The 13,343-nt window shown below is 42.1% G+C and overlaps 1 protein-coding gene across 2 annotated transcripts in view; it reads right to left on the bottom strand.

The window, feature by feature from the left end:
• Window positions 1-939: 939 nt before the first annotated feature.
• Window positions 940-13,343, bottom strand: part of LOC307016501 (uncharacterized protein) — a 34,694-nt gene continuing 22,290 nt past the window's right edge. Inside the window, exons 7-15 of one of the 2 annotated variants that reach the window (XM_079645615.1) lie at window positions 9,411-9,428; window positions 8,958-8,993; window positions 8,138-8,422; window positions 5,910-5,939; window positions 5,137-5,151; window positions 4,866-4,972; window positions 3,937-3,993; window positions 2,530-2,568; window positions 940-1,730 (exon numbers count right to left, since the gene is read on the bottom strand). In XM_079645615.1, coding sequence (XP_079501741.1) covers window positions 1,647-1,730; window positions 2,530-2,568; window positions 3,937-3,993; window positions 4,866-4,972; window positions 5,137-5,151; window positions 5,910-5,939; window positions 8,138-8,422; window positions 8,958-8,993; window positions 9,411-9,428 — 671 coding nt within the window. In that variant the 3' untranslated portion in view covers window positions 940-1,646. The remainder of the gene's footprint in view (window positions 1,731-2,529; window positions 2,569-3,936; window positions 3,994-4,865; window positions 4,973-5,136; window positions 5,152-5,909; window positions 5,940-8,137; window positions 8,423-8,957; window positions 8,994-9,410; window positions 9,429-13,343) is intronic. The other variant, XM_079645616.1, reaches the window with a different exon arrangement.

The following is a 13,343-nucleotide window of genomic DNA, read 5'->3' as shown; positions in this document are numbered from 1 at the left end:
AATAAAATAATCCCAACTTTTCTCTCAAAATCTAAAATTCTTACTTTTGTCAGAAATATCACAGCTTTCAAGTTTTTTACAAAAATTCAGACTTTTTTCTCAAAATGTGGACTTTTACTGAAAATCTAAGAATTCTGACCACTTTCTCAAAAATTATGACTTCTTATCAAAATCCAGAATTGTTCTAAAAATCTAAACATTTCTCAAAATCCTGCAATCTTTTGGAATTTCTCAAAATTCTGACATTATTTAGAGTTCTGGTTCTTCTCGTAGCTCCTCATAGCAGAGCATCTTCACCACAAGACTCTACAGAGAATCTGTACATGATCTGAACTGGAAGTGGGAAAGGGTCTGAACTACAGAATGTAAATAGCTTAGCGTTGAACTTTAGATCTTACTTTTTGAGAATAGAAAATTGCCTTTGTTTGTTGTTTGAGGGATCCCTTGCTATGCTTACTTCCGGGTTGAAAACTACGTAATTCATACACAACTTAACACCAATTGGGTCTTTCACCAGCTCTCTAAACTCTTTGGGAACTTCCCAGTGAATAAAACCATGTCTCTGCTTTAAAAGTTGATCCAGCCAACTTGTCTCTGTTCAGTCCTTTCTAGACCCTCCAGAAAAACGCGGGCTAAAATCCTTGATTATGCGATTAAACATGCGGGTTTTTATGTGATCTTATGCGAGGAAATTGCGGTGAAATTGCGGGAAGTTGCAAAATATGCGGAAAGTTGCGAAATATGCGGGGGAAAGAATAACAATTTTTTTAAATATTGGGCTGTCTTATTTATTCTCTCTCACACACAACCTGCCACTAACGTTAAACCCTTTTACTATTCAATTAAACACATTCAATGTTTATTTATTGTAAACGCAATTGGGCTATTTTAATCTCACACACCCCCCCCCCCCACACACACCCCCCCACACCCCCCCCCCCCCACACACACACACACACTTCTCCGCCTCATTCTGTTTTCATTTACTCGTTCGTTATCTGCAGCTTCAGTCTTGTAGGCTACTCACTTCGTTTCTTGTAGCCCTCTAAAGGGTTTTGGAGGTTGATGCCTCGCTGAATGTGAGTTGTTTGGCTTTCTTGTCCGCAGCAGCAGAAAGCATTTTAGAATGTTTGAATGAATCAAATTCGATTTTCTCTTATGCTCCAACACACAGTTGCACGGGGTGCAGGATAGTTTCCCCCCACTTTTTGCCCGGTCTTTAGCAGAAATGTTCGTCGGTAAATGAGCTCTATACGGTGTTGTTTACATTCTGTGATGCGCGAGCTGATGACGTCACGTCAAGACGAGTCAACTTTTTTTCCCCTCAACTTTGTGGAAAAATGCGGGGATTATGCGGCCTTTTAGAAATCTGCGCCATTTTGCTGATTATGCGGTAAATTCTGCGATCGCAGAATCGCGTTTTTCTGGAGGTTCTACCTTTCGCTCTTCTTTCTCCTTTGACTGAAACAGTCCAGGTAACTCAGCAGAACGATCGTGTTGTCGATTTCCACTCTGGGATTCAAGGCATTTGTAAAAACCTCCCGTCCGTCAAGAGTCCCTCTCCTGGCCTCCAGCATGCGTTACATCCAACAGCAGCAATGTGATGGCAGTATATATATATATAGGTGGCGCTTAGAGACGAGTCCTTAAGTTTCTGTTTCCTCTCCAACAGCCTCATTATCCATGTTTATATTCGCCAACAGCTCGAGACTGGATTCACGATCTGACCGCTGTGAGACAAAGACAGAGAAAGAGACACTTCAGAGCCGAGATTAAAACGTTGAAAACTAGTTACTAGTAAAAGCACCACTACACTATGGTGAAAATACTTCATTACAAGTCGTGCATTCAAACTCTTACTCAAGTGAAAGTATCATGAACAGAATGTACTTCAAAGTATACACTCGTGCAGGAAATTGGCCTTTATATGTGTATAATTATATTCATCTATGTGACATTTCTAGATAGTATTGCTGCATCAATTGTACTGCTAATAAACCTCTGATTCCCTTTTAGAGATGCAAGTGGCTAGAGCTGTTTCATAAATGCAGTGGAGAAAAGTACAAATGAATTCCGTTTTAAATGTAGTGGAGTAGAAGTATAAAGTAGCTCAAGATTATACTAAGGTACAGGACTTGAGTAAATGTAATTAGTCACTTCACTTCCTCTGTAATGCAATGTTCAGACCGATTAATCAATGTTCTGGGAGCGGTTAGTCGTTTTTGGATCAGTTTCAGGTCGAGGTGTTTTTTCGGGTTATTCTCTCATCATCAACCCCTCCAAGGAAACGCTAACAAGCTCAGACAAGACAAGCGCCTCATGGAGATATGTCCGGCATCCGGAAGATGAACACCCAGGAAGAGAGAGGGGTTCGTGCCAAAGAACAAAAATACAAATACCTCCAAAGTGGGAGAAATGCTGCTGGATGTGAGGCGTGTTAAACACACTCATGATCTGGTTTATCGAGGTTGCGTGTCTCCGTTTGACAAACAGAATTATCTTCCAAAAGTTATTCACGCTCATAATTACCTTTGGTGAGTTCCTCCCTGACGCCGGCTGTGTTTCAGACTGAAAGAGATAGAAGATGATCAGACATCAAATCAGGTTTAAGGGACAGGTTTCATCAAAGCTGGAAACATGGGCGCGGGAAGGGGGGGTGCTGAGGGGGCTGCAGCACCCCCATCTGCGAGGCTCCACTAGTACCCGCAACCCCCCCCCCCCATGCGCCGCACCCCCAACTCTGACTGACTTCCCGCGTCCATCATTGGAAATGTATCTAAAAAAAATGATGTTCTTATTTTAACGATGTGATCACATGACTCATTCTGATGTTCTGCAGATATGGGGCGGAGCCTGCGAGCTAGATCAGGCAGTCAGCTCGAGCACTTGTGCTGCATTCATACATAACGCCCCTCGCCGCTCTACAGCCAACCAAACAGAGTCTCCTAATATGCCGCTCTATTTAACCTGCCAGTTCTCTCTCCATGCATTGCTTGCTGCTGCTGTTGCTGCAGCTACCTCCACGTCGCCGCTGCTCGCAGCCCCACCACCACCCAGCTTCCACCATTAGTTATCTAATCATCACTCATCGTGTTATGTATATCTGTATATCTATATGCTGCTTCTAATAAACATGTTAAAGAAACACGTGAGTTGTCTGACTGATCTGCTGTAAGCTAGCTAGCTAACGTAGCTAACCTAGTCATTTCAGATATACTGACAAACACTTACAGTTATGAGACAGAATAACTTTTTACCTACATTTCTTTTGAGTATTTTTATTTTGCCCCTTTTATTTGGGTCAACTTTTTTTTGTCATCTTGTTTTTTGTCAAATGTATTTTGAGTCATTTTTTTTTTTTGTCAACTTTTATGTTTTGTCAAATTTATTTTGGCAACTTTATTTTTTGGCAACCTCGTTTTGTCAAATCTATTTTGAGTCATTTTGTTTTTTGGCCATATTTTTTTACAAAAAAAAAAAAGCTTCTTCGTGTGTTTTGGAACATTTCTGTTTGTATATCTGCATCCTTTCTGGAGCTGCAGCGTGTTCCTGGGCTGTTGCAACACGTTGGCACCTGTCGACTACCGTAAATCATTCATTAAAAAGCCACGAATGGGTAAAAGGTGTGGGAACACTGGCTGTGTGGGGATGGGGTGAATGCAGGGGTCCAATTACACTGTGTGTGACAAATAAAGAGGGGCTTCATCCTCCGGTTCTAAAACCAAATCAATGAATTCTTATCATTGTTGTATGCATCCTCAGGTAACCTGATCTCTAACATGGACCTCTTCAGTCCTGCTGTGGGTCAATGCAGAACATGACAGTTCGTCTGTTATGATGTTTGTGAATCATTAGTGAAGCGAGTCCTGGGTCAGGTTGAAAAAGAGCAAACAGAGCATCATTTTGTTTAACCATAATACAAATATATATCTGTACCGTGATCTCGACTCTGGCTCGCGCTGAGTTCCCTTCAGCGCTCCCACGGACTAAATCCTGAAAGACAAATGGGAAATGGAGTTGATGCTGTTCCCAAACCTCCAAACGGCACAGTCAATCAACCGGATCATTGAGTGACTTATGAATACAAATCTAAATGCATGTATTGGCTGTTCTCTCTCTCTGTTTCTAAATAGAATATATATATATATATATATATATATATATATATACTGTATCTGTATGAAGATAAAGGCAATCCAGGCATTTCTAAATGTTTGTACACAAGTGCTAACCCCTTATGTAGGAGCCAAAATGCTTGTTCAGCCATTACTTATTATTTGTATTATTATCTTAATTTCTGTTTGCATTTCATTTCATTCTTATTGTTGAATGTAATATTTCTCTGAAACTAAGAGCACTAATCTGAATAAAGAGGTAAAGCTTTGTTTTCCTGTGAAAAAAGAAAAGGACTCAGTTCAGATGCAAACTTTGCTGAAACCTACTGTGGAGGAAATTCCCTATCATACTGTTTCTCAACAATATATCCCAGCTCTCAGATATATCCAGAGCCTGTCTCTGATTGGCTGAGACAGTGTGTGTCTGTCTGTCTGTCTGTCTGTCTGTCTGTCTGTCTGTCTGTCTGTCTGTCTGTCTGTCTGTCTGTGTGTGTGTGTGTGTGTGTGTGTGTGTGTGTGTGTGTGTGTGTGTGTGTGTGTGTGTGTGTGTGTGTGTGTGTGTGTGTGTGTGTGTGTGTGTGTGTGTGTGTGTGTGTGTGTGTGTGTGTGTGTGTGTGTGTGTGTGAAGTGCTCAGGTGGTTGGAACACCCTCCATGACCCCACATGTTGTTTCTTGGTAGTTTCCCTCCGAGCGGCTGCTGGACTGGTTCCTGACTGCGTGGATACTCAGCGTGAACAAAGGGAACTCACCCGCAGCTTCTGCTTCTGCCTGCGGTGCATGAAGAGGAACACAGAGAGAGGCAGGAGGAAGTTCAGAGCCAGGGAGATGACCAGGAGGCCCTTCAGGGTGACGCACTCTGTTCGACAGGAGAGAGGAGTGGACTTAGTGCACAATACGTCACAAGCTTTAAGGAAGACGGGAGGAGGACAGCATGCCGATAGAGGAGAGAGCAGTCCAAGTAATCCAACTCAATTTACACAAATATTATCTCAATTTCTTAAAGAAGGGATAAAAACGTACCTCTGCCTGGTCCTTCTGTGTGTGGAAACAAACACACACACATATCAGTATCATTAGAAACATACAGAAAGACAGCGTTTTATGATTTAATCTTCAGGGACTAATATAAGAAAAGGCGGGAAAACACGTAAAAAATCTAAATATTGGGAAATAGTGATCAGTTTGAAATGTTGAAATGGGGAGGCTGTGGCTCAGTGGGTAGTGCGCTGGACTTGGAATCAGGGGGTAGCAAGTTCGAGTCCCACTGCAGTCAGCATGTCGTTAGGTTTGTGTGTGTGGTACAGTGTGTGTGGTACAGTGTGTGTGGCGCAGTGGATAGTGCGTTGGTGTTGGGATCAGGGGGGCACAGGTTCAAACCCCACTGCAGTCAGCATGTCCCTGAGACACTTCACCCCAAAGTGCTCCTGTGGGGATTGTCCACAGTACTGAATGTAAGTTGATAAAAGCATCTAACAAGTGGCATGTCATGTCATGAACAAGACGAGGAGAGGCAGAGAGACTGGATCTGTGAGTAAACAGAGACACAAGTGTTGTTATGTCTACGAGTGTTTTAATGAACTTCCTGTTCATCCAGCTTAGTTTTTACAAGAGCTCCTTTATCACGTGTGAGTTACTGTTCATCTATTCCTTCTTTGTTTATCTTTGGGGCTGTTGTTTGACCGGCACACATGAGGTCGTTTGAGGTCCTTTTCCGCACTTTGAGACGTTTTAAAGTCCGGACTCTCTGCCACTTTTAACCAATTATTAACTTTGGGATTCAGGGGAAAGCTTACCTAGTTTAACGCTCTCTGCTGAACCTGGATCTACGAGAAGATAGAAAATACACATCAGCACAATTTAGAAAAAAAGGCATTCAATTCAGTTATTTTCAAGAAAAGCCTTGAAACAAGATATTTCACTGGAAGTATCCCGATGAGTCCCAAGCAGCATGCAGCCCTGTTTGGTGAAGGTTAGACATGCTCACAAAAATCTGATGTTTCTGCATGCAGCGCACTGATTGGTCGTTGGGGAAACGTCTTCCACTGTGGAACCATGGATCCATATGCAGCTCAGAGTAGAGTCTCTATCAGGGAGACACCTCTTCCCAGCAGCCAATCGCTGAGCTGCTGACTAACTTTAAATCCATTCTCTCTATTTGGAGGAATAGAGTGGTGCGGGAATGAGTCCTAAACCCAGAAAACACTGCACTTTTGTTCTTTTATGAAATTATTATATTATGATTGGGTCAAATCGTCAAAAAGGGTTATTTACACGCAACGATGCAGATATAAAAACACAAATGATCCAAAACACATGACGAATTTAGCTGTGTGCGTCACTCTTTAGTGTCCCCTGGTCTCCCAGCTGTGTGCGTCACTTTTTATTGTCCCCTGGTCTCCCAGCTGTGTGGGTCACTCTTTAGTGTCCCCTGGTCTCCCAGCTGTGTGCGTCACTCTTTAGTGTCCCCTAGTCTCCCAGCTGTGTGGGTCACTCTTTAGTGTCCCCTGGTCTCCAGCTGTGTGCGTCACTCTTTAGTTTCCCCTGGTCTCTCAGCTGTGTGCGTCACTCTTTAGTGTCCCCTAGTCTCCCAGCTGTGTGGGTCACTCTTTAGTGTCCCCTGGTCTCCAGCTGTGTGCGTCACTCTTTAGTGTCCCCTGCTCTCCGTTGTGTTTTGAGCTTCTTGTAGCGTCTTGTATTTGCAGCGTTTGGTTTCTGCAGAGGCCTGTACTACGAAGCAGGATGTTCTCTTAGCGGCTAACTTCAGGGGTAACTCTGGGTTTCCGGTCCTACGAAGCTGGTTCTCTTTTTAGCGGGCTAGATCTCCATGGTAACTGATGCTGAGCGGCTAACCTGCCCCGGAGCAGGTTAGGTTGCAGGCTAAGAGCTCAACTCAGTGAAAGCATCGCCTGCTGACCAATCAGAGCTCAGCGTGCAGAGTTTAAAGTGATCAGGTCATATTACAGGAGAAAGGAAATACAGAAAAGCTGCCGTTGCAGGAAAGACGGCCGGCAAAAATCACTGACTGTGTGAACGTGAACATTAATAGAATATCACCTCCCATCTTCAGAGCAATCTGACTATTAGAACATTAGCGTTAAGAAAGCTTACTTAAATATCTGCCACAACATAAGTAACCGGATCAGAGTAACATTAAGTACAGTCCGCGGCATATCACATCATAATGTATCATCTCCTTATCTGAGTCAGCTGAGCCGTATCTGGCCGTGCAACACTCACAGTGTCACATACTGTATGCAGAAGGATTATTTGAAGCAACACATTAAGTTGAGGAAACACTGGAGTCAAATGTAATGAAAGTCAGATGGTGTCTTAGACGGGGCAGTGATATCATAAACCTGTTCATGTACGCATTCAAACACTTGTTCTGTTACCAGCTGTATTCACCTTGCAGGTGCAGCTATGTGGCTTTGATCCTGGATCAAGTGTTTAAGTCATGGATGTTTAAAGTTTAACTTCTTCATATGTCTAATATTATAGTTGACTTTTCATTCAGGAAGTATGACGCTGCGCTGTCAGTACGCTTCTCCATGTTTGTGATTGGTCGAATGCTCCAAATAGCACCCCTTTCATGTGAACGCTCCTAACTAGATAGGACACGGCTGGCTTGAGCGATCCACTTGATAACCAGCGTCGTAGGACCGTTTAGAGAGAGCGCGCATGTTTTGGATTAGACCAACCGGCTAACTCAAACATATCCAGGTTAGGTTGAACCAGCTTCGTAGTACAGGCCTCAGGTCTCTGGTCTCCGTTGTGTTTTGAGCTTCTTGCAGCGTTTGGTTTCCTCAAGTTGCTGAATGTTCTCTAAAAGCTGCATGTGATGTCAAGTTGCTGGAGATGTTTCTTCATGTGGAACATTTGGGTTTTTATATCTGCATCCTTTCTCAAACTGTCTCCCCTGATGGAAGAGGAGATTTTGGTCGTTTGCACCTGTCGGCCTCCGTAGATTTAGTTATAAAACAAAAGTAATAAATACAAGTATATAGCCGTTAGCTTTGCTTACCAGTGGTTCCTTCTATTGGGCTCGATGTGACATTTGGTGCCAGTGTTGATGATGATGATGATGATGATGAAGATGATGAAGATACAAGTGTTAATGCTGTATTTGACAATACTGTTGTTGGTGTGGTTGTTGATCTTTCTGGCAGTGTTGTTGTTGTTGTTGTTGTTGTTGTTGTTGTTGTTGGTGGTGACAGTGTTGTTGTTGGTGGTGGCATTGTTGTTGTTGGTGGTGGGGGCAGTGTTGTTGTTGTTGTTGTTGGTGGGGGCAGTGTTGTTGTTCTTTTACCTGAATAAAGGCAGTCAGTCAGTAATAGCGTGTCTCAATATGGGCTTTATAGGCAATGAGAGCAATATAAGCCAAAGCATTTCAATAGGGAGATAAATGAGTCACGTGTAGCAGGAGTGCTGAGTTTGGTCAAATCAAAGGTGCTATTTTAAGGTTATGATATGGGACTTAGCACCGTTAGCTGCTAGCCTTGTGCTAAACTGTTGCCACGTAGAATTAGGAAGCTTTAAGGGGATCAAAAATGTGTTTTCTGACCTAATGTTACTTAGAGATGAGAAACATTTGCCAGAAAAAAGGTAAAAAATGCCGTTATCTTTCACAGTTTTCACTTATTTGAGATAGTCCCTCAGAGAGTTATGACATGTATATCGCAGGAGTAAGAAATGCTTGGAGCGAAACACAGGAACAGAAGCTATAGAAGCCTTAGGTCACATATGCATCCATGGTTCTCTCAGAGTTCACATAAGGACAAACAGAAGGCAGGATTTCATCAACATGCACTTTCTAATGACTTCCTGAAACAAGTGAGACTTACTGGCTGTTATCTTTGAATACAGCTCGAGCACCTGTTCTGGAAAAAGAACAGGAAACAAGAGGGTGTTACATCAATGAAGGTGTAAGACTGTAAAGGTTATGTAGTGGAATAAAAAAATACTTGTTTTAACAGCAGATACGGCTCTGAATAGGATGGATTCAGAAACACAACCAGCTTCAGTAAAACAAGTTTAAGAGCCTTGAACTCACTCCCCAACAAATCTGTGACTACCTGAATCCCACCATGTTTAAAGGACAAATCAAAACTCACCTCTTTCATCTGTAATTAATGTTATGTTTTATATATTTTAGGTGTGTTTTAATTATGTTTTTATGAGATTTGACTCTGAATATTTGCATAAGCGTCCGGTGTGAAAGCAGCATAACACACATACCAGCGCTCACACACAACATGTCCGTAACTAACACACACACACACAGCATGTGAACTCACCGTATTGGCAGAACCCATCTGCAGAGAAATAAAATAAAATAGTTATTATTGAAACTAGAATTTGTGTTAATTTACAGCAAATGTGAAATAAAATCATCCTTTGATTCATTCAGTAACTGCAGAGGTGGAATGTAAACAAAGTTCAGTATGAGGGGCCGTACAGACCGTAATTCATACTGGCCCTCTCACGCACATACATTCTCCTTTTACATGCATACATTTGCACTCTCACACACGTATATATTTACACTCACATATTCATACATTTTGCTCTCATATTATCATATTTCAATTCACACATTTATAAGTTTTTCACTCACACATGTTTACATTTTGTTCTCATATTCATATATTTGAATGCTCATATTTATACACGTTGCTCTCATGCACATTCATTCAATGTTTACATGTAATATTATAAATAATATAGGCATGTATGAAGACAATGTATGTATGCAAGAGAAGAATGCATGTATGTGTGAGAAAGTATAGAGAGGCGAAGTCCCTCCCTTTCCTCCATGGGACCTTATTTCGCAAGAAGTTTGTATTGAAGTCAATGGAGAGAGAAACATTATCTTTCGATCCCGTTTGAATTGTGCCACGAATTACACAAATGATGTTTGACAATCTTAAAAAATAATTTCCATGTCAAAAAAGTCACAGTTTGTCGTAAAACTGTTGAAATATAAGACTATGAAAAATATCTAACTAGAAAGACTACAAATCCCAGAGTCCCGGTCCCGCATGCTGGCTCTAATGAACCGACTAACTCCCCTTGTGTGTGTGTACAGCTCTCAGCATGCCCAGACTTGGAGTGATTTTCACCTCTTTTAATACTTTCCGCCTCGTTCTGAAAGAAAGAAGTGAAATGTACCAACGTGACGGCCGTCTTGGTGTGTGGTGCGAGACGGGAGATGTAGTTCATTGAGCGGTTTCACACAAAGTGTTACTTCACAGTTTTACCACACATTTTTTTTTTTTTTACTTGCAAACTTATCTTTTAAATTGACCAACATCATATGTGTAATTCGTGGCACAATTCAAACGTGATGGAAAGATAATCTTTCTCTCTTCATTGACTTCAATGAATAACTTTTGCGAAATAAGGTCCCATGGAGGAAAGGGAGGGACTTCACTTCTCTATAGTGGAAATGGAAGGAGTATGGTTGAAACCAGAGACAAGGGTTGCGGTCGAATAGTCCATTTAGCTTAGGAACCTTCCTAACCGAGCGATATGACCCGGAAGTCCCTCAGTGGCAGCCATGATAAGTGCCGTTCTAATTCTCTAGAATGAAAGGAAAGGAGGTTTCAAACTTCCTTTATAACCTCCTTTAGCTTAGGAACCACTGGACCTCCCTCACCGAAAGGAGAGGAGAAAATGCTGCCCCACAATGCCTTGCAGCCGCAGCATTTGACGTCACACAACAGTCGGCCGTTCACGGACACAAACGATTATGACGGAGAAATGATATCATGAAAGTGACGATGCTTATTAAGCATTTTAAAACGTATGTGGTAAGTTGCCAAAGTGCTTTGCTTTGAACGTTCATCAGTATTATAATCAAAAAGAGAAATATGAACGTTAGTTTTTACTGAAATGATCAAATAAAGTCAACATTTCATACTGAGCTGTGTGGGGTTTGTTCAACTTTTAAAAGATGTTTGAATGGTGATATACAGTGATAGATGTTAAAGACTAATGATTATAATAAATACATTTGTATTGATTTTAAGATATTTTCATACAATCATACGTATTGGGATCATTTGTATTAATGTGGACCGGAGGGAGAGGGTGACGAGCAGAAGTTTCACTTTTTTATTTCAATTCCAACTTTGGTCATGAAGAATATGTTTCTCTGTTGTTCATAAAGCAACAGCATCAGAGCACGGTGCAGAGTCTCTAGATGAGTCCCTCGTTCTTATTAAACATCCATGTTGTAGTCCTCTGTATAGAAAACTGTAGTTTCCATAGTTTCCCCACAGCAGCAGACGCACACAATGACGTCAGCTGGCGCATCATAAACACGTCGGATAGTGAAAGTGCATTCGGATTCTCTAAAGTACCGCAGTCTCGTCTCCTAAGTCCTTTTGGATTCTCCTATCCACTATCCCTTAACCCCGTGACCTTTCACTCAGAGGTCAAGGGATAGGAGCAGTGGCGGCCGGCCCATAGGGGCGCTAGGGGCGCCGCCCCCCCCTCTCCCCACATGTTTGATTGTCATTAAAAATGAAAAATAAATTAAAAAAATTATTTCCCAAAAAATATTTATTTTTTATTTTTAAAGAACAAGGTAAATATTATATAGTTGGTATCAGTAAAATGTATAATATACAATAAAATCTCGTTTAAAATTGTTTTACGATGTCTAAAGTTACGGATAAGTCACATGTTTCCTGCCTGGCCGCAGCGTGTATCATTACCCTCTCTCGTCCGGGCGGTAGAAAGGAGCCCTCAGCCAGAGCAGCTGCAGCCAACAAGCTGACTGTTGCTATCTGTAAACTATGCCGCCGAAACATAATTTCAGCCAATCAGCGTCGTCAGATCTGATGCTCAAAGGGCGCCCTGTCAGCGCCCTGGCCTGTGTGTCTGTGAGTTGTTTGGACTCGTATCCAGGGTGACGCTACAGTAGTTGTCTGCAGGTGTAGACTCCGGTGCTAGTGGATCTCCGGAGCTGTAGATTAACATTTACATGCTTATTGTAGTTGTAAGGGCAATTCCTCTGGCACCATGGAGCATAAGTGTGGGCTGGACCTGTATTTTACAGGAAAGGAGTGATCAGAGGGTCGAGTTGTTGATTCTTGTTCAGTTTTCATCGTCCTCACCCTCTCAGACTTTGAGTTGCGCGCTGCTAAAGAGACGCGCTACCATGGAAACCAAACAATGGTGTAGCTGTATTAAAGTCCGAGTGGAAACAGTCGTGAGTAAATCTGATTTTGTCAGAAATCGGGAGAAATGCGGGAGTCTCCCGCGAAAATCGGGAGGGTTGGCAAGTATGACACACACACACACACACACACACACACACACACACACACACACACACACACACACACACACACACACACACAATGTTCGTATTTAGCCTAATGATTTTAAATGGGAATTAAATAATTTGAGTCTTCCCAAAACACCAGTGTTCTGCAGCCCCCCCCCCCCCCCCCCCGCTCTAACATGACCAGAAGTCATAATTTAAGGGGTCATTTCTCAAAAAATCAATCCTGGGGGACGATCCCCAGGACCGCCCTAGTATGGTTATGTCACCATTTCCATAGCCCCACCAAAAATATTTTCCACCAGCCGCCACTGGATAGGAGATAGGGTTAGAATTTAGGAGCTGATTTTTGGATTATCGGAACGCCACCATGGTTGAAACGGTCATTATCGCGCTGTGATTGGCTCAGAAGGTCGAGCGGGGCGGGCTCATGTTCATAACTTCGAAACTCGCGGAAGTGATTTCAAAACAAAAGCACTCGTTTGCTTGGAACGTTGATAATATTATAAAAAAGGGGAAACAAGGTGAATTTAGCGATCAAAACGAAAATGGAGAACATTGTTAGGAGATTTAAACTATACAGAGATTCTGCACTGCGGTCACTCAGCCGTCTCTCCACTTTGTTCTTTCAAATCAGCTGCTCTTCATTTGTCTTTTTACAAATATTTGTTACCGCAAGTTCTTAATAAAACTGACTCTGTTGGACTCTGTATTATTTTTGACAGCGACTAACAATACAAAGAATTACTTTTACTGTGTACTTTTTGAGTAATCCTCTGTCAAAGTCCCCTCCTGAGAACGCATGTTTCTCTACTATTTTGAATAAGCTTTAAAACACCTTTCTTCATGAGATGTATAGTTGGACAGAGAAATTCTTTAGAGACTGGCCTGGATAGCAACTATCCTTCAACACCTTGTCACTCTCGTTGGCCTCTTA

This window comes from Notothenia rossii, assembly GCF_949606895.1.
Source record: "Notothenia rossii genome assembly, chromosome: 8".
Lineage (NCBI taxonomy): Eukaryota > Metazoa > Chordata > Actinopteri > Perciformes > Nototheniidae > Notothenia > Notothenia rossii.
This window is presented reverse-complemented; position numbering and strand designations above follow the sequence as displayed.